This window comes from Bos taurus, chromosome 6 (genome assembly GCF_002263795.3).
Source record: "Bos taurus isolate L1 Dominette 01449 registration number 42190680 breed Hereford chromosome 6, ARS-UCD2.0, whole genome shotgun sequence".
NCBI lineage: Eukaryota > Metazoa > Chordata > Mammalia > Artiodactyla > Bovidae > Bos > Bos taurus.
The window spans coordinates 14,851,890-14,875,393 of NC_037333.1; the positions used below are offsets into that span (position 1 = coordinate 14,851,890).

The 23,504-nt window shown below is 41.5% G+C and overlaps 1 protein-coding gene across 1 annotated transcript; it reads left to right on the plus strand.

Moving 5' to 3' along the window:
• Nucleotides 1-412: 412 nt before the first annotated feature.
• On the plus strand, nucleotides 413-4,902 carry LOC101906682 (uncharacterized). The gene is made up of 4 exons (XM_059887883.1): nucleotides 413-483; nucleotides 982-1,018; nucleotides 1,325-1,750; nucleotides 4,585-4,902. The coding sequence occupies exons 1-4, from the start codon at nucleotides 413-415 to the stop codon at nucleotides 4,900-4,902; spliced, it is 852 nt and encodes a 283-aa protein (XP_059743866.1).
• Nucleotides 4,903-23,504: the final 18,602 nt, after the last annotated feature.

A 23,504-nucleotide genomic window follows, 5' to 3' on the forward strand; every position in this document is an offset into this window, starting at 1 on the left:
TGGAGAAGTATGTATGTGTGTATACATGTACAGTTTATATACATTCCTCTCAAGAGGAATAGGTCTATAAGTTTACAAGGAAACACCTCCAGTTCAAAATATTTAGGCCTCCACGTTTATCTTTCAGGCTTAAGTAGAGAGATTCTTCATGTTATATTACATTACTATTTCCAAATCCTTTTGAGACTTTAAAAGAAACAAAGCCCATTTCTAATAACCACAGCCCTTTAGTTTCTCAAAGAGCCCAGGGGTTGAGAGGTTAGAGTGGAGTTTCCTGAGTCTTGTCGAGCAATATGTAGTTGAGGCAAAGGTCATGCTCCCCGTGTTTTGTTTTAAATAATATTGACCCATTAATTCTAAACCTGCTTGTTCCTGAAATTATACAGGATTATAGTTTGCAAACTGCGGGACAATGAAGCAAATCAAGATGAATTACAGCCCTGGCCCTCCCTCCCATCCTCTGACATCTAAACGGGGAATGAGGTCGGTGTGTTTAAAAGAGCGTTAAGCACCCACTCTTCTTTTGTTGGTGGTTTTCAGCTTTTTTTTTTTTTTTTTTAATGTGAAATTTAATTTTGTAACAAACAGTAGCAAATACTACTTAGTCCCAAAGACTTCATAACCGTGGCGCAAGGGAGCTCGGTGTGTTGGGGGCGGGGGTTTGGAGGGGAAGTTCTGAGGTCTTTTGCTATTCGGATCACTGCCCCTCCTCCCCCCGCGGTGGGCGACGACGACAAACATCACCCTGGGGAATCCGGAGCGAAAAGTAGCCGCGCGTTTTCTGGGGCCGAGAAAACCTGTGATTTTGCGCTTAGGTTGCTTTTATCTGACTGAGACTCTACCTATAAGCTTTTGGAGTTCAGACCCTGAGTCTTTGTTCTGCATGCGACTGCTGCTGCCACTTAAAGACATCGCAGATAATGTCCCCGATTTAAGACCAGTGCTTAATGCACATTAACTTTCTTTTCTTTCCTTTTTAAGCTCTGCCTCCGACCTGCGGAGGGATCACGCGGCAGTGGTGGGCAGATAAAAGCCCTTTGGACGAGGTTCACCTCCGTCCTTGTTGTTCACTTGAGAGCAGTGGAGAGGAAAACGGTCCCCACGGGCGGACTTTGGCTTCTAGAGCCGCGGTGCTCGTCGGTCTCAGCCTCGCGGAGCCTCCGCCGGGCTCGGGCGCGGGGGAGGGGCGGCGGGGGAGGGGACGGGGAGAGGGGATTTGGGGCTGGGGGGCTGGAAGCGCCAACAAGACCTGCTGGGAGGATTGGCGTCTGCAGGCCCAAGAGTGACTTGGGAGCGCTGGGTGAGGAGGTGGATCTCGGCCTAGTCTGCTTGTGCTGAAATAGAACTCTTATTTCGAGGAAATCAATCAATCCGCAGGAAACAAAAATGGAAGTCGAGGTTTGGGAAGACTTGTCACTTCCCCGACTTGAGTGGTGCGGGCTGGGGGCGGAGACTTGGGAGACTGAAGAGAGGCCCTTTCTCCCACCTCAGCGCCTTTCCCAGGACTTCTAGAAGGGAGAATGACCCTCCTCACCTCCCTTTCCCAACCCACCCTGGCTCGGCTTTCAGTCCCTTTCTGCACCTCCTTTTCCCTTCAAGTGAGAAAAGCCTAGTTCCCGAGCTGACGGAGTCGGTTCCCTCGCCCCTCCCGCTTCCACGCGGGTCCCCCCCCCACCTCCCCAGCCATCGTTACTGCCACCACCTCGGTTCCACTCAATCGATTTTTGCTGCAGGTCAACATTTATTACCGGTGAGTGTGAGGGTATTTTTTCTCCTTCTCTAGGTCTCTTAATGATTTCTGAGCTAGTTGTGTATTAAAGTGCTTAAAGGAACTTTTAACGTAATCTATAGCGTGAACACCAGCCTCCTCCTCTTGGGATCAAAGATGGCGAGCTGGAGGTCGGGGCCCCCAGGAACCCAGGCATCCCGAGCCTTCAGTCCTGGTCGCCCACCTCTGGGCCCCTGAAGCTGGGAAGGGCTGGAGCAGGAACCCCGCGCAGACCGTTCGCGGTCCAGGGGCTTTTCCTTCCCGCCCCCCTCACCTGTTACTCTAATCCTTTCTCTGGCCTGTCGTCCTTTTTTAAACTTAACATTTTTAAGGCCCAAACTCGTCTTCTCCCTAATACTGAATTCAAATTGGTGGAGATCTGGGAAAAGGTAGATAGAGCCCACATTTGTTTCAGTTTCCCCCCACTTCCTAAATCTGAGTTTTACGGCCCACAACACGATTAGAAATTTAATTTTTAAAAATACGTTGTGCAGCCTGGCCCTGTAGGCGGTTTGGTTAGGAAGCTCATCCTCCCCTTTTCCTCCTGGCCCTGTTCTTTCTCCCACCCCCACCCTCTTCCTGCGAGGTGCTGAAACCCCGGAGTCACTTTAGGAGTAGAACCAAAAAAAAAAAAATTAATGGGAAAAAAAATAGAGTCTTAAAAGTCCCAATATTCCTCGAAAGCCCCATAAATTAACCCTATGAAGAGCGGCGAGTTCTTTTAAGAAGAGTCTATAAAAATCTAGCGCGATCTCGAAGGAGAACGACCCTCCCCCGCACCCCCGTCGAGAATGTGACCAAACAAAGGTCTGTCCTGCAATCCACACCCTAATCCACGGGCGCCCTCGCCGCCGTCGCCAGGGCTCCCCAGCCTCCGGCCGCTCTCAGAAGCTGCAAAGCTGGAAGTCCCCGGCTCGCTGCTTAAATTTTTGAGAGGAATGGGGAAAAAAGGAGGGGGGGGGGGAATGTGTAATCAGATCAGAGGCATTTATGAATATAGAGTCCCTATTGATTGTCTTATAAAACCCCTTTGCAAGCTGCAGTTAATCTGAGCACAAGGAGAAGCCAGAATCGTGGCTGATGGAGGAAAGAGAGGTCTGGAAGTAAACGGGAGAAATTTCTTATAGCAGATTTTCAGAAGGAAATTTTAAAAGCTCTCCTTTCTCTCCCAGCCTTCCTAATCTGAAAGTTGCATTTTAACTGAAATTGAAAACAAATAATAATTGAAGATGAGATTTTTTTAAAAATGGGTTATGAGGAAATCCGATTTTAGACACGTTGCTAATTTACTTTTTCAGGTTTTTACTTTGATCTTAAGTTTATTTATCACTGGCCCCACCCCACCCCTAAAAGGAGAACTTCTCATTGTCTTTCTATCTGAAAAGATAGAAAACAGAATTTATTGTGCATGGGATGCATAACTCCATTCACTTCCGTGCTGAGCATTTTATGCACTTTATATAAATGTTGATTTTAGATTTTGTTTGAAGATTAGAGAAGGCCTGGAAGAAATAAAATAGCCTGTTAAAGATGTATTTAATTCTACTTAGTTACCTTTAAAAAAAATCATTGCTACTCCTGTTGTAACAGTGCGCTGTTAACAATTCAATGGCAGTTGTAGAAAACAGGAGATAGTGGAAACTAAAGTTACTCAGTCAACGACTGATTGAAAGAACCATCTCCTGTTAAAAGAAAAAATTTAAAAACATTAATGAGTATACGGTAAAGGTGTTTACTTTTAGGGGGCTGTGTGGGGAGCTGCATTTTTTTTCTCCTCTCAGAAGGGCTAAGAGAAGTTCAGACTCACTGGGCCCTCCCTGAGCAGGGTGTGTATCACCATCCCCTGACATTGATGGATCTTTCCTGAGCCATTTCTCCTATTCTGTTGTTCCTGCAAAAATGTTTAAGGTGTTTGCCCCACCCCTTGCTTTCTATCTTTTTCTCCCCCTATCTTTCCCCCTCTTCTGTTTTCTTTATCCACTCCAAAGTGGGCTTTTTGTTTATATGCTTGCTTGCTTGTTCTCTAACAACTTAGAAAATGACCCGCTCACTTGTACCAGGACTAAGGCTTGGGGTAGTTTCCTTTGAGCTCCGAGACTCCCTCTATCAATGCTTCCTCCGTCCAGGAGCTGCGAAGTCTTTCTGGCTCCTCCAATAATTTGCAGCAGTCCCCCCTGCAGGCAGTCCTGGGCAGGAACCTTTATCTTCCTTCCTTTGGGGAGATGAGACCTGGAGTAATTTCTGCTGTCCCCGAAGAGTCGGTGGAACAGCATATGGAACGTGACTTGGAACCACGACTAATGGTAACCTAGTTTGGGGGCACTTTCTCCGTTCTGCTTAGTACCAACAACCCAACTCACTCAACCCTGCTTCTCTAGGCGGATATCTGGGTGGGGTTACTGCACCCAGGTGAAACTTGGTGGCATCTTTCTCGGTCCTCCCGGATGAACTGGCACAGACTTCTCTAGTGTCACTTTACGCGGCCGCCTGTGTTGGATGGACCGTGAGTCTGACTGATACACCCCGCTGCATGTGGCCACGGCAGAGGTGGAGACCCTGCCGGCTGTCCCCAGCGCCACAGAAAGGGATTTGCCAACTGCCAGAGCCCAGGGCGACAGACGACAGGTCACTTTGTTAGGAAATAAGATAATATTCAACAAAAGAAAGTAAAATAAAACCCTTCTTAGGCGGGCGCTGGGCCTCCGGGCGATGTTCATTCACACGGCTCTCCTAACCTCAGTGCCTCCACCCCAGCCTAAAACCCATGAAATCATAGGAGCCACTCTTATCTGATGAGGCCGGGTCTTGTTTGTCAGATTCTCCGACAGGGGCGAAAAAAATCCCGTCTGCAAATTCAGGGCTGCAGCTCCCGGCGCGAAGCTCCCCTCCCCAGCCCGGAGCCTCCTTGCCTCGTGCAGCCCCGCCGGCCTGTCAAGCGCCCCGCGCCTGGAGTGCCAGCCTGGACAGCTGACCCGGGCGTTCTGGACCCCTGGATTCTGCAGGGCCACGCGGCCCAGCCCTGCGGGGGACCCGCGAAGGAGCCGCTGCCGCACCTGAACGTGCTCCCGGCAGGCGGCATCACCCTGGGCCTCCCTGGACGCCCGAACTGTGGCTCCAGCACCACTTTGTATTGACCACAACAGCTGCTTTATCTTGATGTTCCATTTTTTGGCCGGCGACGTGGGAGAAGGGCGGTGGCCAGACGTGCCGCCTCGCATGACCCTGACGGTATTTTCAGAGGCACCCGGAGAAGCGGCGGCCCAGAGGGCAACCTACGCACCTCCGGGGACTCTTCTCGGGTCCCTCCGGACAACAAAACTGGAATCTAATCCGCAGCTGCCGCCGCCCGCCCCCCTCCCCCCCGCCTCCCGCGGCGTGCCTCGCCTGCCTGCCGCCCCGGGCGAGCGTCGGACCCAGGCGGCCAGGGCGCCACAGCCTGCCCTTAGAGTCCCGCTGGGCCGAAGAGCCCGCCGCCCCTGCACGCGCCGCTCAGGGCCTGGGCGGCGGCGTCGTGGGCGGTAGGGGCCCGGCCGGGGCGCGGCCTCCCGGCTGCGCTTCCAGGGACGCGCTGGGCTCTGACCGCGGATCCGCCTGCTTCTCTGCCCTCTGGGAATCCGCTTAGGGAGGCCCTGGCAGGAGGAGACCCCCCCCCCCCAACCCCGCCCCACCGCATCCCCCTCACCCTCTCTGGGGCTTCTTCGCCTTCGCTCCCAAGCGGCCATATACCTTGAATGGGTCTTCCCTGGCTGCCTCCCTCCAAGCTGCCCCTCCAAGCCCCGGGGTTGAACATTAACCAGTCGGAGCTATAGAGTGGAGTAAAACATTACATATAAAAATGAATCATCTATCCGATCCTGGGAGAGAGAGCCTATAGCGAGCTCGGCGTCTAGCGCTGCCTCGGCCATGTTACCAGTCCGACGCACCGACCCTCCTGGCGGCCACTTCCCCAAGGACCAATGCCGGCGGCTGGGGTTTAGTGGGGGCTGAAGGGCTCAGAGTTCTCGGATCAGTCTTTCTCCTTGAGGAACCTAATGTCTACACCTTCTAACACAAGCTTATGTCCTTTCCTCCCACACCTGAGGTACACAGAAAGGTCTGGAACAGTTTTTTCTCTCTTCCAAAGGTTAGTGGGAGCAGCTACTGTTCCAGGACGAGATGCAGCCCAGGGGATCTGGAGAGCCCAGGCTGAGCGGTTGATTCCGGGGATCGAGCCCTAGCTCTGGCGCTCCAGGTGGACCCCGGGAGGCAGGGCTGGGTGGGCAGGGAGCTGAGCCGGAGCCGGTCCCGAGTGGAGGCGTGCAGTGGGCGGTGCAAGGGGCGGGTGTCCGGGTCCCGAGTCTTGAGACCGCGAAAGCCCTGGCCGGAGATTTCAGGCTGAAATCCCAAGTTCAGGTCCCACGCCAAGCCGCACTCGCCCGGTCCTGCCTTCTTCCTACTCAGACCTCTTGTTTCTTTAAACGTAAATGATAGAAAGTTACAAGGGTGCTGACTCGCGTGTTAGATCCACGTGCCCAGTCCAACGTACAGAACCTACAAGAAGATAACAAGAGCTGGAAAAGCAGTGCGCCTCCTGAGTTCTTGTGCCCTCACCTGAAAACGTTACGAAGGTGATTCCCTTTCTGTATGTCTGTCTCTGCCTGTCTCCTTTCCCTCTCCCCGATTCAAGGAAAGAAAGAAAGTGTCTACAAACACGAGAAAGATGTGATGTTACAAAAGCTTTCAGGACTCGCCAACCAAAGTGCACAACAGTTCTTGAACCTCTTAAGAAGATTGGTTTATTTCTATGCAAAATAGCTGCTTTACTCAGAATAGATTGCCTGACCCATAATAACCTCTCAGAAAATATTTTTTGAACAGGTGAACTTCCCTCCCCTCCCCACCTCCACCGTACCAGCTCATAATTTTTACTGAGAGCATTCACCCAAATCTTTGTGTTTGGGTGTGTGATGAAGTGGCTGTGGTGGCGTGGATGTCTGGGATGAACTCTGCATCATTCCATTACTCTCGTGGTCATGTCCTAGCTTCTTCAAAGGCCACTGCTTCTCCTTCAGTGTGTTCATGTTGAAACTGAGAGTTTCCAGGGATGGGGGAGGGTGGTAACTGAGACAATGGTGAACAAGGTTTTTCAGAGAATCAGCAGGCATCAAGTATGTGGGAGTATTATGTATATGTATTAGTTGGGTACTAATCAGTTCCAGAAGAAATGGCTTTGAATTTAAGATGTGGTTGCAGGATGTCCACTGCTTCAGGCAGTGTCACAGCTCTAACTTCAGTGCACACAAAATTCTTTGTGATTCCCATCGAGCAATACAGCCCACTTTGTCATCACCCAGCTTTGTGTTACCCCTCTTCCCCCAAGAAAAAGAGAATTGACTCAAATGTTCTAACCCTTAGCTTCCCAGAGAGAATGAACAGATGAAAGGAAATGAATTTTTTAAACGGTAGGAGTCATGCTCAATTGCCCTCTGGTGACTTAGAGATACAGAGAAACATAGATGGATAAAGGACATTTATTAATACTTTAAAAGATGTGTATGGTTGGGGAAAGGGGTATTATAAAGGGTATTGCAGTGCTCCAACTATCTCCTCCCACTATCTCCTCCCTCACCAAATTACCATGTTATCTGACACCCTCAATCTATTTGTGTCCTGGGTAACAGACAGTTTGACCAAGAGGTCATAGACTACAGGGCTTGGGTGATTGGATACAAGTTTGACAAGAAAGGAATCTGAGTGAGGGCCACAGTGATGGCAGAGAGAAGATGAGGCCGCAGTGGCTGGAGCAGCCTCGCAACGCCAAATCTCTGCCAGGCCTTGCATCACGTGCAGTGCCTTGTCAGGGAACAGGGAAGCAGGAAGAGCTAACTGTACAGCCTCATCCGTGGAATTTCAGTATCTCTCCACATCCCTTTTCTTCACCTCCCCATTATTTCCTGCCTTCTTCATGTATTCCTATTTTGCCCTTCGCCCATCTCTGGAGCCTCTCCCCAGAATTCTAGCTGCTACTGGAGTAAGCATCCTCTGCTTGTCCCCATTTGAATTAAGGCTTCAGAGTGTTTGTAGTATTTACTCTTCCAGATAGGCAATGTTTTATTTAATTGAGGGTCTTCTTGTAAACCATTTGTATTTATAAATATGGAGTGCTTGAATAAACAGTAAATGTGTCAGAGCCAATAGGTAAAGCACGCGATACAGGAGTCTGCCTTTTCCTAGCATCAGGCACTGCGCACATTCTTTTAAAAAGCCGCATTGCATCCTGGGTATCCTGGAAGGTTCGGTGAGCACACTCCTTTCATCCCAGGCAGCATTAACCTTAGCATTATGACTACCAAAGTAGTAAATCTCAATTCAGTTTACTCTTCTTATTTTGGAAGTACCTTCTCTGCCTGAAACTATCACTTGTGGGTTTGTACACATTGTAAAAATTATACATTGCAGGAGAAAACATAATAGTCCTGTGTAGAGTTTATATACTAATGTGAGTTCTCTGAATTTTTCCACTTAAAAAAGCATTTAATTTTCTTGTGTTATATCCTATTGTTATTATCTTGGCAGTATTTGTGCTGCAAAAGATGCTTAGCAGTATTTTTTTAAAAATAGTAGTTTGTATATGTTACTCCCAAACTCTTAATTTATCCACTGACTTTCTCCTGTGGTAACCAGGAGAAAGCATCCTCTGCTTGTCCCCTTGTTTTCTATACCTATGGTTCTACTTCTGTTTTGTAAATTAGTTCATTTGTATCACTTTTTTTTAGATCCCACATATAAGCAATATCACATGACTTTTGTCTTTCTCTGTCTGGCTTACTTCACTTAGTGTGACAATCTCTAATCCATCCATGTTGCTGCAAATGGCATTATTTCATTATTTTTATGGCTGAGTAATATTCCATTGTAGAAAACTATTTTTCCCCCCATATTATGCCTTTGTCAATTACCATGTGGGATGTTTTAATGTGAGTTAAGATTTCGGGGGTCATTTTCTTTTAAGCTTTTTGTGGGAGCCTGGCATAGTACTTGCTATATAGTAGATGTTCAATAAATGCGAATTGATCAAACAGTATAATTAAAACTTTGTTCACAAAATTAGGGTTCAAAAATATTAAAATGTTAAATTGTCATAAATTAAATCTCAGATTAATTCTAATTGATCTCTAATCTTTTCTTGACAAATCAAATATGTAAAAGAATTCTATAGAAGAAATTTCATCTTAATCTTTTTTATCATCATTACTATCATATTTATGTCAGCATTTTTAGGATGATGATGAATCATATATTTCTTATCGGGGTTCATAAGATACTGTAGATATTTTAATGTTTAATATATCTTTACTAAAATTAAAAATTAAAAAATACATAGCTTGGGACATGTGTGTGGTGATGGAGACAGAAAGGAGATGTGTGTGTGTGTGTGTGTGTGTGTGTGTGTGTGTGAGTGTGGAGGGGGCTATAGAGACACATAGATGACAGAATTTTCCAGCTTACAGTGTCAAAACCTAGGATCACTTTATTAATAAAGAGATTATAATCTCCAGCTCTCACAATTATTTTACGCTTTTAACAGTTTCAGTATTCACAAATATACAGTAAAATTCAGTGCATCAAAATATACTTGGAATAAGTTGTATTTTCACTTTTATAGTAAGAGATGAAGAAATTTGAAAAGTTAAGAATGTTAGTCAACCTAAAAACAACAAAAAAGTGTTAACCCAATTAGACACTGATTAAAGTCATAAGCTAAACAAACCATAGCTAATTTTATCTCTGTTAATTGTTGCCCAGTAAGCTTCAAATATTTTTTATTAGTTTATTGGTGACAAAATATCCCTTAGATCACTTATCCCATCCACTCCCACTTTCCAGCTGCTACTGTAAAAAATAAACATGCTTCAGTATACCAATGGGAGAGTGGCGTTACTTTTGATAAGACACCTCTGAAGCACTTAATATTTCTTATTATACCAGAAAATAAGTGTTTTGCCTTATCATGCCAAATAAATGAACAAACAAGTAAAGATTGGAATGGTAGGGAGTTACAGTGTAGTTGGTTTTGCAGTGCCTGTAGACCTTTCAAAAATCCCAGTTTCTGCTGGAGAATCACTAGTCCTGGCCTGGCTGTCTCTTACAAGGCACTCTAAGGAGGGTTAGATTACTGAGGATTAAAAAAATCAAGAAGGAGGATGATTGGGAACTTACAAAATGTGATAATGTAGACAAATATCTCTGATTGGTCCAGGTACTATGCTGCTAAGTCGCTTCAGTCGTGTCCTACTCTGTGCGACCCCAGAGACGGCAGCCCACCAGGCTTCCCCGTCCCTGGGATTCTCCAGGCAAGAACACTGGAGTGGGTTGCCATTTCCTTCTCCAATGCATGAAAGTGAAAAGTGAAAGTGAAGTCACTCAGTCGTGTCCGACTCTAGCGACCCCATGGACTGCAGCCCACCAGGCTCCTCCATCCACGGGATTTTCCAGGCAAAAGTACTGGAATGGGGTGCCATTGCCATCATTTAAAAAAAAAATAACAAAACTACACACTCATAAAATAATGGGCCAATATTATCTTGATAGCACTCTACATATATTTTTATGATTGTATTTTGATTTTATTTTACTAGGAATTTTTCTAAATGTATATAAAAAGTGATACAGAAGATCTGAGTTATTGAGTTCTTTCTCTGAGTCAATGAGCAGTATGATTTTCATATATTATCTCAATCAGTTCTCACAACAATCCTATAAATTAGGTACTATTACTTTCTTATTTGACAGGTGAGAAAATTTAAGCTCAAAAGTAACTTGCCTCAGGCTACCTGGTTAATGAATGGCAGAGTTGAGCCTAGGGCAGGACTCAAATCAGGCACAATCTGACAAGAGGCTGGTTCTCATAACCACTTAGCAAACTACCAGTGTGAAGGAATTTAGTCTTCTGCATCATTTTCTGTTGATGTGATCATAAAACACCCTTCATAAGAGGCACATATGTTAGGGAAATATATGAAAAGTGCTATGAGAATGATATTGCTCAGTTTTTGAGATGAATAGTGTTTGAAAAAATGATGATTACAGCGACTAAGGCAATCAAAGGTAAAGTTGTTCTACACTTTTCACGTGTGTTTCACGGTACATTTCTTAGACTAAAGCAATAAACACAACCTAAAGATATTTTGAAATGTGACATTTTAGGTATGATAGGTAAAGGAGCAAACTTGCTTTTATTAAAGAAAGGATACATACACAGAGAGACGTCAGTTGGCATACGATCAAGTGACTTTTTTCTTGGTCTTGTAGACTAAAACCTGCTTCCCTCTTTCTCACTCTCACTTCCATTGCCCCTTTGGAGACTGACTCTAGATCTCAGCCTAGACAACCTTAGTGTGGAAAAGGCCTCACTGACATCTTGGCATTGAATCAGGTTAAGGTGCTCCTCCTGTGTGCTCCCACACCCATATCACAGCATACAACACACTTCCATGAATTAACACCTTTGAAGATTATAGGCCAGTTATTTTGAAGAATGTCTCATTTGTGTGTGTGTGTGCATGATAATTTCAGGTGATTAGATTCACTTTGCGTATCTTCCATGTTATTGAAGTGAAGCTATGTCCTCAGGCGCGCAATGTCCACTTAGACAATATTTGGTGATGTCACATTGATACCGTAATGAAGGTGGGGTCTGTTAGTTTCTCTATTGTATTGTCACACTTCCCCCATTGTAGTTAGTATTTCACAAGCAGCTTTATGGTGAGGAACTGAAAACTCCTGCTAACAACCATGTATGTGAGTTTGGAAGAGGATTCACCAGTTCTTCAAATGTCTGCAGCCCTGGCCAACAGCTTGACTGCAACCTAAACTCCTTCCAGATTCCTGACCCTCAAAACTGTGTGAAATAATAAATATTTATTGTTTTAACATGCTAAGTTATAGAATAACTTGTTACATTGCAATAGGTAACTGGTGCACTGTATCTACCTCCTGTCTTCTGAAAGTTTCTCACTTTTCATCTGTTACAGTCTTTTCCCCTTTTCCTTTGCATTTAGAGGTTTATTCTATTTTTCCCTTTTCTGCTTCCATTTTAATTGTATTGAGGGGAAAATAAAAATAAACAAATGTGTTCAATTCTCCACATTTTATCAGAAGTTCAAGGAGGTGAATCTTAAGTACAGATTTGAAGAGAATAAAGAGTTGGACTTAACAATGCTGTATAAAAAAATTTGAGACAGAAGACATATGAGATAGATGCTAAGAGGCAGAAAAGTATTTTATAGAAAATAAGCAACTGGAAAAATTTTAATTTCATATTTAGTAAATATAATTCTTATTTTTACATATATAATTTTAAGAATAATTTCTTTGTCTGTCCAGCATCATACTCCTGTAAACAGAGCTGACTACCTTCAGGAGGAACTGCTCTTCTCTTTACTCAAATTCTGTCATTCTAGTCAGAAGGCTGGTAACTCTGGTCCTATCCTGAGAGTTTTCAAATGAGATATAAAGAAGAAAAGCAGTCTTTTTCACAATGAAGAGATGAGACATCAAAAGTCAGGTTCTTCAGAACAGAAGGTTGCCGTGTCTAGTAAGAGAAAGCTGACTCAGAGGAGCAGAAATGAGAGCTGGCTGGAGAGAGTTTAGTGATGTCTCTGTTCCTGTGATCCTGGAAGTCCAGCTGAATCCACGCCCTTCCTGAGATTTTCCTGCTCAGGTCAGCATATTACTTGTTTTGCCCATGGTAGTTCAATTCTAGTTTCTGTTAGCGCAACCCAAGGAGTTCTTACTTCAGCCGTGCCCACTCCACCCCCATAAACAGTCATCTCCCCTAACGAGAGTGGAAGAAAGTGTCTTTGGAGCTGGGATTTGAGATAAACTTCTCAGGTCCCCAGGGGCTCCAGAGTTATACTTCGTAGAAAGTTAGTATAACTTACTTTCTTATAAGTAAGTTATATTTACATAGAAAGTAAGTATAAAGTATATATACTTTCTACTTATGTAGAAAATCTCATCTTCCAGTGGCTTTTTGCTAACACTGCCTGGGGAGTATTGAGGGGGTGAAGGAGAGTTGTGTACATAAACACACACACTCACACCTGTCCAGCTTTTTTGCCAACACAATAATATTTACTGAAGGTCTATTATATTTCAGGCACTATCACAAACATCTGTTCTGCATTAATTTAAGAAACCAGATTTTCAGACTGTTCCTAATTATAGATGAGATAATACATTTCATGTAAAAGATGTTAAATATTAGTCTTTATGAATTAGGAAAGTTATGAGCAAAGGCTCATTCTATGCACCTTTCTATACCTTCTCCAGGTTTAAGCATCATGTGGGTGTCTCTTTTGCTTTCATAATAAAAGGTTAGCCCAAGAAACTTGAAGCAAGATTTCAAATGCAAATGCTATTTCAATATTACTATTTGAATGACTTGTTTCTAAAGACATTTTTAAAAAGGCGATGAAAAATGAACAAAAAGTCCAAATTAAACTATAACTAAATAGCGTGACTTGCCTTGAAATTCTAGCTTTATTCATGTAAGTCTGTATCCTCCAGCGAAGCGGACTGAAACAAGTCAGCCCAAATCTATATAAACAGACTTAAGTTTGGGAGAGCTGCAGTGTTAAAGGCATTAATTCCAACTTTGACTATTACTTTGAAACTTGGACAAGTAGTGTCTGTCCAGTAATTTTTCATGTGTTTTTCCCTACCTCGGTCTTCCTGGGGGAAGATGGTTATGACAGTTTAGAGCTCTCTTCTGAAGAAATTTCCACACTGGCAAAGGTACTAACTTTTCACTTTTGCAGTGGGTGGTCCAGCACAGAAATTCCTCAGTGGCTGAGATTCTGGAGTCTGACTGGGCCTCCCATAACTTACAGTATTTAAACATAAATTTTATATGTAATTTAAGATGTGAACTGTTTTAATTAAAAATGGGTAATTAGATTTTTCCCATTGGAAAATTTAAAGGTGTTCCTAGCATATTCTGTAGAGTTAAGACTATAAGTCTGCATCAAAAATTAAATTTTTTCTTGCTTACTTTTTAAAAAAATGTAATTTATTGACTTCTTACTTCACTTTTCCAGTTTTTATTCTGTATTCTCTACCTTTCTAATTTTTTTCTTAATGGTTAAATATACACATATATTTTAAATATTTAATACATTCATAATGTTTTGTTTTCTAAATAATTTATTTAATAAAAAGTTATCAAACACTGTTGTAAGATTCTGTGCTAGAAACAATAGAGGTTACAAAGGTAATAATAATTTATTAAGGCAAGTGTTCTATATCCAACATCTTTTATGATAACAAATCAATGAAATAGGTACTGCTACTCCCATTTTGGGCTTCCCTGGTGGCTCAGTGGTAAAGAATCCACCTGCCAATGCAGGAGATGCAGGTTTGATCCCTGGTCGAGAATATCTCCTGGAGAAGGAAATGTCAACCCACTCCAGTATTCTTGCCTGGGAAATCCCATGGACAGAAGATCCTGATGGGCTAGTCCCTGGGGTTGCAAAAGAGTCGGAAACAACTTAGCGACTAAACAACAACAAATTCCCATTTTACTAATGAGGAAATTGAGATGCCAAGAGATTACTTTGCCTAAAGTCACCTAACTAGAAACTGGTAAAACTAAATTTAAACCTGGGATTGTTTGACCTCCAAAGGTTTTTCTCTTAACCACACTACTGTGTTTCTACTTGTTAACCTGAATCAATGTATAACACTCAACTCATTCCATGAAGGCTCCAACTCAGAAACACCTCTAAGTAATGTAGATGTGCTAACTATGACACATAGAATGATACAGCCTATGTAGGTAGAAAGTTTAAGATATACAAGAAGAGGTAAATCACGTAAGCATATAAATGAAAGCTATCTGAAGGAGATCAGCCCTGGGATTTCTTTGGAAGGAATGATGCTAAAGCTGAACTCCAGTACTTTGGCCACCTCATGCGAAGAGTTGACTCATTGGAAAAGACCCTGATGCTGGGAGGGATTGGGGGCAGGAGGAGAAGGGGACGACAGAGGATGAGATGGCTGGATGGCATCACCAACTCAATGGATGTGAGTTTGAGTGAACTCCAGGAGTTGGTGATGGACAGGGAAGCCTGGCGTGGCGTGCAGCGATTCACGGGGTCGCAAAGAGTCAGACACAACTGAGCGACTGAACTGAACTGAAGTTAGAACTGAGTAAGTATCTTATGAGTGGTACAAAGTACCTTGGGCTTTCAGAAAAGAGTGAGTGTACTTCTGGTTGGGAGGATGAAGATGGTGTGTTTGAGATTTTTTTTTTTTTGACTTTGGAAAAATGGGCAGGGTTTTAATAGAAATGGAGGAAGAGCATTTCACGCAAGGAAACAGCATGATAAAGATTTAATAGCAACTATGGGATGAGTTTAGTGAACCAAAAATAATCCAACCTGGGGAAGTAGTGGAAGATTTAAACCGTGGTATTGATAGTGAGAAAAGAGGAGACAGAGCTAAGAAAGGTAACCAAAAAACTACATTGGATGAGAGGGTTTATGGAAAGGACAAATTCAGATAAACTTAAAGTGTCTGAGTTACAAACTTCAGTTATTCTGACTAAATGATGATGCCATTAGCAGAAATATGGAAATGCTATTCATTTGAAGAGTAATTTCTTAAGTTGGGTGAATAGGAAAAGGAATCATGGCAAGGCAGATAGGGAGAAATACATTTTTGGAATCCCAACATCAGGAAGTTTAGGTTTTCCTGGTAAAAATTCCCCAACTGTCACGTTCAACCAAGAATGATTTTACTGAGAAGTCAAGTTGGTGGCAGAGAAGGCAATGGCACCCCACTCCTGTACTCTTGCCTGGAAAATCCCATGGATGGAGGAGCCTGGTAGGCTGCAGTCCATGGGGTCTCGAAGAGTCGGACACAACTGAGTGACTTCACTTTCACTTTTCACTTTCATGCATTGGAGAAGGAAATGGCAACCCACTCCAGTGTTCTTGCCTGGAGAATCCCAGGGACGGGGGAGCCTGGTGGGCTGCCATCTATGGGGTCACACAGAGTCGGACACAACTGAATCGACTTAGCAGCAGAAGCAGCAGCAAGTTGGTGGCAACCTATTCTGACTTTTAAGGCAGCCAAAACTTGACAAAAACTTTTCATTTATTTGTCAACTGTATAAGAAAATTCATACCATTAGATAGCTTGATATGGATTCAGACTTCGAAAACAAAAGCTCCTTAAATGTCATTAGATTGTCCAACTTCTTTTAAAAATCAAAAATAGTCAAAATTTGATAGCTTTAAAAGCTCTCCTATCTTGGACTTAGGTAAGGTGTTGATACAGACAAGAGGAACTGGGTACCAAGAAACTTGAGGGAGGGAAATTCATGATTTCTTAATAATTTATTAATCAAAAGCTATTTTTAAGGATCAGTTGGGCATAGGGCATCTTGCTAAATACAGGGGAAGAAAACAATGACAAAGCAGTTTAGTGGGCAAAGGATAATGAATTTATTTCACCTCATAATTTTGCCAAAGGCTAATATTTTGTGTACATCCATAGCAAATAGGTTACATGTTTTGGGTTTCCAAATTAGAAAATTTAAAACATTATAATCTTTAGTATGTATTTCTTGAGGGCTTTGTCTATCTGATTCATCAGTCTTTCAAAATGTGTTAGAGTTTCCTGATGAAGTTGGAGCTGCCCATTATTTAGCATACTATATCGACATGGTGCATGGGAGGACTGGACCCCTATTTATAGAAAATTAACTTAATAATGTATGTGTTATTTCTATAATGGTGCAGGTTAAGATATATGTACTTACTTTATCAACTTTAAAAGTCTAAATAGGCCTAGAGGCACAAGTATTTAGCAAGTTCTTTTATCAATAAGTTGTACTTTTAAAATTCCACAATATAACCCACTTATCAATCATTCAAAGCTGAGGAATCTTGCTGATACGACAGAATTAACATTCAAAAAGATCTGAATAGGTCGAAATATAGAATTAAAGCTACTACTGGAATTTAATGATATAGGTAATTATTATAGTAAAAAAAATCAATAAACACCCAAAGTGATGAAGTTGGCTTAATAGAAACTCCTAAAAGCTAAGTTATCAGGGATTTTAGTGAATAAAGCAGACAGCCTTCATGATGATCCCAATTATTCCAGGCTCCTCTAATTCACATCTTGCAGTCCCCTTTCACATTAAATAAAGTTAATCTATGTAGGATTTGTGGAAATGATAATGTGTGGCTTCCAAGGCTGGGGCATAAAAGATATAGCAGCTTTTTGGGGGGATCACTTTCTCTCGGGGAGAAGTAGCTGCCATGTCATGAGGACACTTAGGCAGCCTTATGAAGAAACCCACATGGTAAGGATCTGAGGCTGCCTGCCAACACCCAGTCTGAACTTCCCAACCATGTGAGGGAGTATCTCTGAAGCAGAACCTACAGCCCTAGTCAACCTTTCAGATGGCTACAACCTCAGCCATACTCTTGAATCCAACTCACAGTAGACTTTGAATTAGGAACCACTTAGCTAAGCTGTTTGCAAATTCCTAACTCATGGAAATTGAGATATTGTTGTTTTCAGCCAGTGAATTTTGTAGTAATTTGGTACATGCTAGTAGATTTGGGTGATGGCACCCCACTCCAGTACTCTTGCCTGGAAAATCCCATGGACAGAGGGGCCTGGTGGGCTGCAGTCCATGGGGTCGCACAGAGTCGGACACAACTGAAGTGACTTAGCAGCAGCAGCAGCAGTAGATGAGGGAGAGGCACTGGAGTGAGGCAGCGGCAGAAGTGAAAGTGAAAAGATGCTGAAGAAAGTACCAGTGCAAGGTGAAAATATTTGAACAGACTGTTATTACAAGTCTGATGGCTTTTGAGGAGGCTGCTAGTGAGGAAAATGTTATTGGAAACTCGAAGAGTGTCACTCTTAATTCAGTGACAAAAAGTGGAGCAACACTGTCACCTGCAGTGATGTAGGAACTAGAAAAATGGATCTAGTAAAATATATGATAAAGTGTTCATTCTGAGTGCTAAAGGTGCTCCTTGATTTCTTCTCACTGTTTATGGTCAAAGGAAGGAGGGGGAAGATAAGCTAAAAGAACAACTGTTAAACCAAAAAATGCCAAGACTTGTTAGTCTTGAAAATTCCCAGCCTCTCAAGATGCGAACCAATGGGAAACAAAGAATTGGCTTCTAAGCAAAGATCAACTCCAGGCACTGTCAGACAATCACTGTATAAAAATGAAGTTGAGGATATGACTATAAAATCCTTTGCTAAGATTTTAGAAAGAGCTAAGATTATCACTCATGAGAGTTGGCCAGACAATTAGCGCTTCAAGGAAGCTTAAGGGTGCTGTCCATCAGTAATCTCAGTAGAAACTCTACATAGATAAGGGATTATCTCGAGCAGATATGTAGGTGTGGCTTTTGTATAATGAAATATGGTAAGATTCACAGGCTGCTGCTGCTAAATCGCTTCAGTCGTGTCCAACTCTTTGCCACCCCAGAGATGGCAGCCCACCAGGCTCCCCTGTCCCTGGGATTCTCCAGGCAAGAACACTGGAGTGGGTTGCCATTTCCTTCTCCAATGCATGAAAGTGAAAAGTGAAAGTAAAGTCTCTCAGTCGTGTCCAATTCTTTGCAACCCCATGGACTGCAGCCTATCAGGTTCCTCCGTCCATGGGATTTTCCAGGCAAGAGTACTGCAATGGGTTGCCATTGTGGGAGACCCATTTAAAAAAGTATTTAATTGTTAGAAACAGCAGCAGCTTGGACTGAACGGAACAGAGAAAGAACAAAAGGAAAAGAGGCTTTGGACCTATAGGCAGGAACCAGACTGAGAAAACTACACAGATCCAAACCTAGGCCACCTTTCATGGAAAAATCAGTTAACTCAGAAGGCAGAAACCAAGAGCTTGAAAGTCAGAGCCAAGAGTCATGGAAAGTCACTCCCAATAAGCAGTAGGAATAAGTTCTAATGAAAGAACTTCCAGCATTTGCCTAGCTAGACTATAGAATTACTATGAACCAGGGATTCCTATTTTTCTCTTGCTTTTTGCCCTTTGAACAGGAACGTATATAATGGTTATGGCTTTCCAGGTGGCACTAGCGGTAAAGAACCCACCTGCCAATGCAAGAGACATAAGAGATGCTATCCTATTCTTCCTCCATGATTGTATGTTGCGGGGTTCAGGGGGGTATTAGAGGTGGGTGGACAGATGTCTTATCTCTTTAATTCACAGGTTTTTCAGATCAATGAACTGTTCTCAAAGAACCATACCCAGAGAACTTAATCCATATCTGGACCTCACTGAGACCAAAAAGGATTCTAGATTTTGAGATGATGATGTAATGGGATAAAACTTTTGGTGGTCTTGAGAAAGTATGAGTACAACTTATCTGTGGAAGGGAGATTAGTCAGTGAGGGATAGAGGATGGACTCCAGGGTCAACCTCCAACATGGCCCCAAATAATTCTTGCTGCCTGATATTAATGCCCCTGTTTAGTCCCTCCCCTCTCACACTGGATAGGACTGACTTGTATAACCAGTAGTATATGAATATTATGGAAATGACAACATGTGGCTGCCAAGACAAAGACATAAAGGATATTGTGACTTCTGCCTTTGTTCTCTCTTAGATCACTTACTCTCAGGGAAGTCAGAAATCATGTCATTTCATGAGGACGCTTAAGCAACCCTAAGGACACATTCATGGTAAGGAACTGAGCCAGCATGAATTTGACTGCTATATAAGCAAGCCATCTTAGAAGCAGATCCTCCAGCCCTAGTCAAGCTTTCAGAGGATTGTAGACCTAGCTAAGATTTTAACTGTAGCCTCATGAAAGACACTAAACCAGGATTACCCAGCTAAGTTGCTCTCAAATTCTTGAGCCACAGAAACTGTGAAAGATAGTAACTGCTCATTGTTGTTTTCAGCCACTAAAATTTGGGGCAGTTTTAATGAAATAACAGATAACTAAATCAGTGAACTGCAATTTCATGCTGCTTGCTGCTAAGTCACTTCAGTCATGTCTGTCTCTGTTCGACCCCATAGACAGCAGCCCAGCAGGCTCCCCCGTCCCTGGGATTCTCCAGGCAAGAACACTGGAGTGGGTTGCCATTTCCTTCTCCAATGCATGAAAGTGAAAAGTGAAAGTCAAGTCGCTCAGTCACGTCCAACTCTTAGCGACTTCATGGACTGCAGCCTACTAGACTCCTCCATCCATGGGATTTTCCAGGCAAGAGTACTAGAGTGGGCTGCCATTGCCTTCTCTGAATTTCATGATGAAGCAATAGTTGAAATGACTGCTTAAGAATATTTTGTATTTTTTGACTGCATCACCTGAACAAAGGTTCCATATCAGCTATGGTAATAGTTCACTTCTAGACTTACATCAACTTAAAATATTGTATATAGTGTGAGTCATAGGCTTTGAAAGACATTAGCAAACACTTTGAGAGCACTAAAAGCCCATCAGGATAGTGAAGACAACAAAATGTAACATGAAGAGTGTGTGAAAACAGCTGGCGTGCCTGAGAATATCTGGGGATGCTTTGCGTAGACTTGGGGGTGACATGGCCTTTGTACAGGTGTTTAAAGTATTAGCACAGGAAGCAGGTTATAGACACATCCAGCATGTCCTATGTTCCTTAAAAGGGGAGAATAAGAGCAAAAGGCTAAAAGTTATAGAACAGATGTTAAATAACACAGAGAAGCATTTTTGGATGCTTCTAGTGCTCTAACTAAAGAACAATGTCTTCACTGGAAGAATTGAAACACAGGCTAGATCATCACCTATGAAAATGCAGAACAGAAAAATCCTGGATTAGGATGTTGGATAAACTCTGCAAACTGTCTTCAAGGCTACTTTCTCATCTGTCTTAAGATATATTTATTCAGTTACTTGCAGTAAAGAGCAGATTTATAGGAACTCCCTTACATGAACCTCTAAAATCTTATAGCAGTTTCATCACAGGTGACACAGTAGACATTTTGCAGGTCCATGGAATATAATTAGTGTTTTCCCAATTACATGAGCATCTAGAAACAAAGCAGAGAGATAACTATAGAAGAAAGATACTGTATTAGTTCCGAAGATTTTAAAAAACTTCCCTGGGATAGATGTATTTTCTGAAGCTAAGATTCAATTGTTTTGGCCTCATTTAAAGCAGGACATTGTGGATTAGATTGATTTATAAGATTTAAAGTCAACTTGTACATCACAAAGTACAAAGAAGGTGAGCATAAATAAAACCATTTTCTGCACTGAGAATCATTTCATTATCTACTGTTTGAGGGACATCTGGGGGATCCATCATGTGCCCTATATGTATCTGTAACTGTTAAGCTTTCAATAAACTAAGCACAGTCATATAATTGTTGATAACAGAGTTGTGAAAAGAGCTGAGGTTTCTTAAATCTTAATGTAATATGCACAATTTGGGGGTTTCTTAAGAGCTATATTACTTTTTCTAGAGTAATAAGAAGGAAAACTACACAGGAGTTTCAAACTACTATGTAAAAAGTAATAACCTACAAGCATATATTGTACAACACAGAAAATATAGTAAATATTTTGTAATAACTTTAAATGGAGTATAATCTATAAAAAACATTGAATCACTATGTTGTACATCTGAAACCAATATAACATTGTAAATCAACTATAATTAAAGAAGAAAAACAAAAAATATACAGAAGATGGGTGAGCTGATGTCCTCATCCTTAAATAACTTCAGAATTATTGCTAACAAAATATTTGCAATTATAAAAACAATATGCTTGTAACATTTTATTAGATAATTTTGTCTAATGTAATAATATTTCTTTAAACAGAAACATAGGAAACAAAACTATACTCTTCACCAATTGTCTCTGAAGTTATTAAAGAACCTTTTCTCAGTTTTATTATCTATAAATTGGGATTAATACTTATGTACAACATACACGAATGTTACACAAACACTGATTTTTTATTGTGCTTTGAAGATGTTTCTGATAACTGTGAAATACTTTTTAAAAAAATTTTCATTTCCCAAATTTATTAAGACAGTGATCATATGTTCATTGAATAACGCATATTAAAATGCCAACCTTAAGTCTAAAGTAAACTTTTTTTTTTTTTTTTTTTATGTTACACAGGCTCAGTGTCCTGAGCCCTTCCCAGGGAATGTAAAAGCCCATTCTTAGGTTGCCATCTTAGAAAAAGCTGATGTTTAACATCTTATCAATGATCCTCCAGGCTAAGCCTCCCGAGCTATTTTTCTATCATCATTATTTTTATTTTATATTACCAGTATAGATTAAGAAGAAAAATATATAAGGCAAAGTATTTATAAATATATCAACATTTGAACATGGATACTTGCCTTTCAAAATCTTAATTAATATGGCAAGATTTTTAGATTGTAGTTCAAAGTTTTTAAGTTCTTTGCTATATAACTGAGAGGGAATGTCTGCTTTTTCTCACTTCTTACAAAATGTTTCTAGCCTATGAATCTACACTTATCCTTGGGATCCACTGGGATTAACATTTATAAACTGCAAATACACAAAAAGCAAAGGGCCAAGGCTTTCCAAATAGGCTTTCCACTCTTTGTAGTGGTGGTAAATGAGGTAATATTAATTATCAGTAAGAAGAATGGAGAATACTCATTTTCAACATATATTGCAATTAAATGCAGTTTCTTTAAAAACTGAATTGGTCTGGGTTTAGAATCTAGAAAACATAAGAAGGTGTATTTCTGGTAATGAATGATAGGAGCATCCACTGTTTCATACTAGATGGCTACTTACATGTGCCATGTGGCAATGTTAAATATTTAAAATACTGAAAAATTAATATATTTAGTTCCCTTCTTAGAAAGGCTGAGGGCTTTTTAATTGAAAAGGCACTGTTGACCTATGTTTGAAGATTTAGTTTCAAGGACATTGTAGTACAAACTAACTAAAATGTTGAATGTCTTTGAATGTGGAATATAATTTTGCATTGCTATGTATTTATTTCCTATAATGGAAGCTAATCTCATATAATTTTTATTTTTATTTATTTATTTTTTTGCATGCAGGACCTTATTTCCTTGACCAGAGATTGAACCCATAATCACTGCGGTAGAAGCACAGAATCCTAACCACTGAACTGCTAGGGAATTTCTTAAAATTTTAAAAAGAAAATAAATTTTAAAATGTACAATGAATGTATTTCTCTTTTTTCAACCATTTTAAAAAATAAATCATACGCCAATATCAAAATATCTCATTGTTACTGACATACAGAATATTTTGAAAGTTCAATATCCCTTTTCTTTAAGACATAGCTTAAAGTAAATTTTCAGTGTTTGCCTTAAAGATAATTAATCCAGCCTCAACTTGTGTGATCCTTCACCCTAATAAATTGGTTCTCCCTTTGTGGCTTTGATATTTACAATTTAATTGGCACTATCAGAGCAACAAATGGTCTGTATCTTCATATTTTAGAGTATAATTTCATAGAATTTTTGATACATTATAGATCATAAGAGTCTATCATTAACTCAGTGCATTAAAACAACACTGGAGAAATAAATACATACAATTTTAGATGGTATAATGGGAAAGAAGAGAGAGTCACACTGCCAGGGATTCATGGTTACTTATCCGTTTATTTTTAGTCAAAAATAAGACTGAGGAGGTATTCAGCTCAGGTATTCAGATAGCATTTCTTTAAAAAGTGTTTTGAGGAAGGCAGTTTGAAGAATG

Bases quoted from the DNA above. Each gene is read 5' to 3' on its own strand.
- LOC101906682 (XM_059887883.1), top strand. From the start codon at position 413: ATGAAGCAAATCAAGATGAATTACAGCCCTGGCCCTCCCTCCCATCCT. The intron at 1,019-1,324 runs GTGGGCAGATAA...ATCTCGGCCTAG, and splicing joins GGAGGGATCACGCGGCAGTG to TCTGCTTGTGCTGAAATAGA. The intron at 1,751-4,584 runs GTGAGTGTGAGG...CTTGTTTGTCAG, and splicing joins CAGGTCAACATTTATTACCG to ATTCTCCGACAGGGGCGAAA.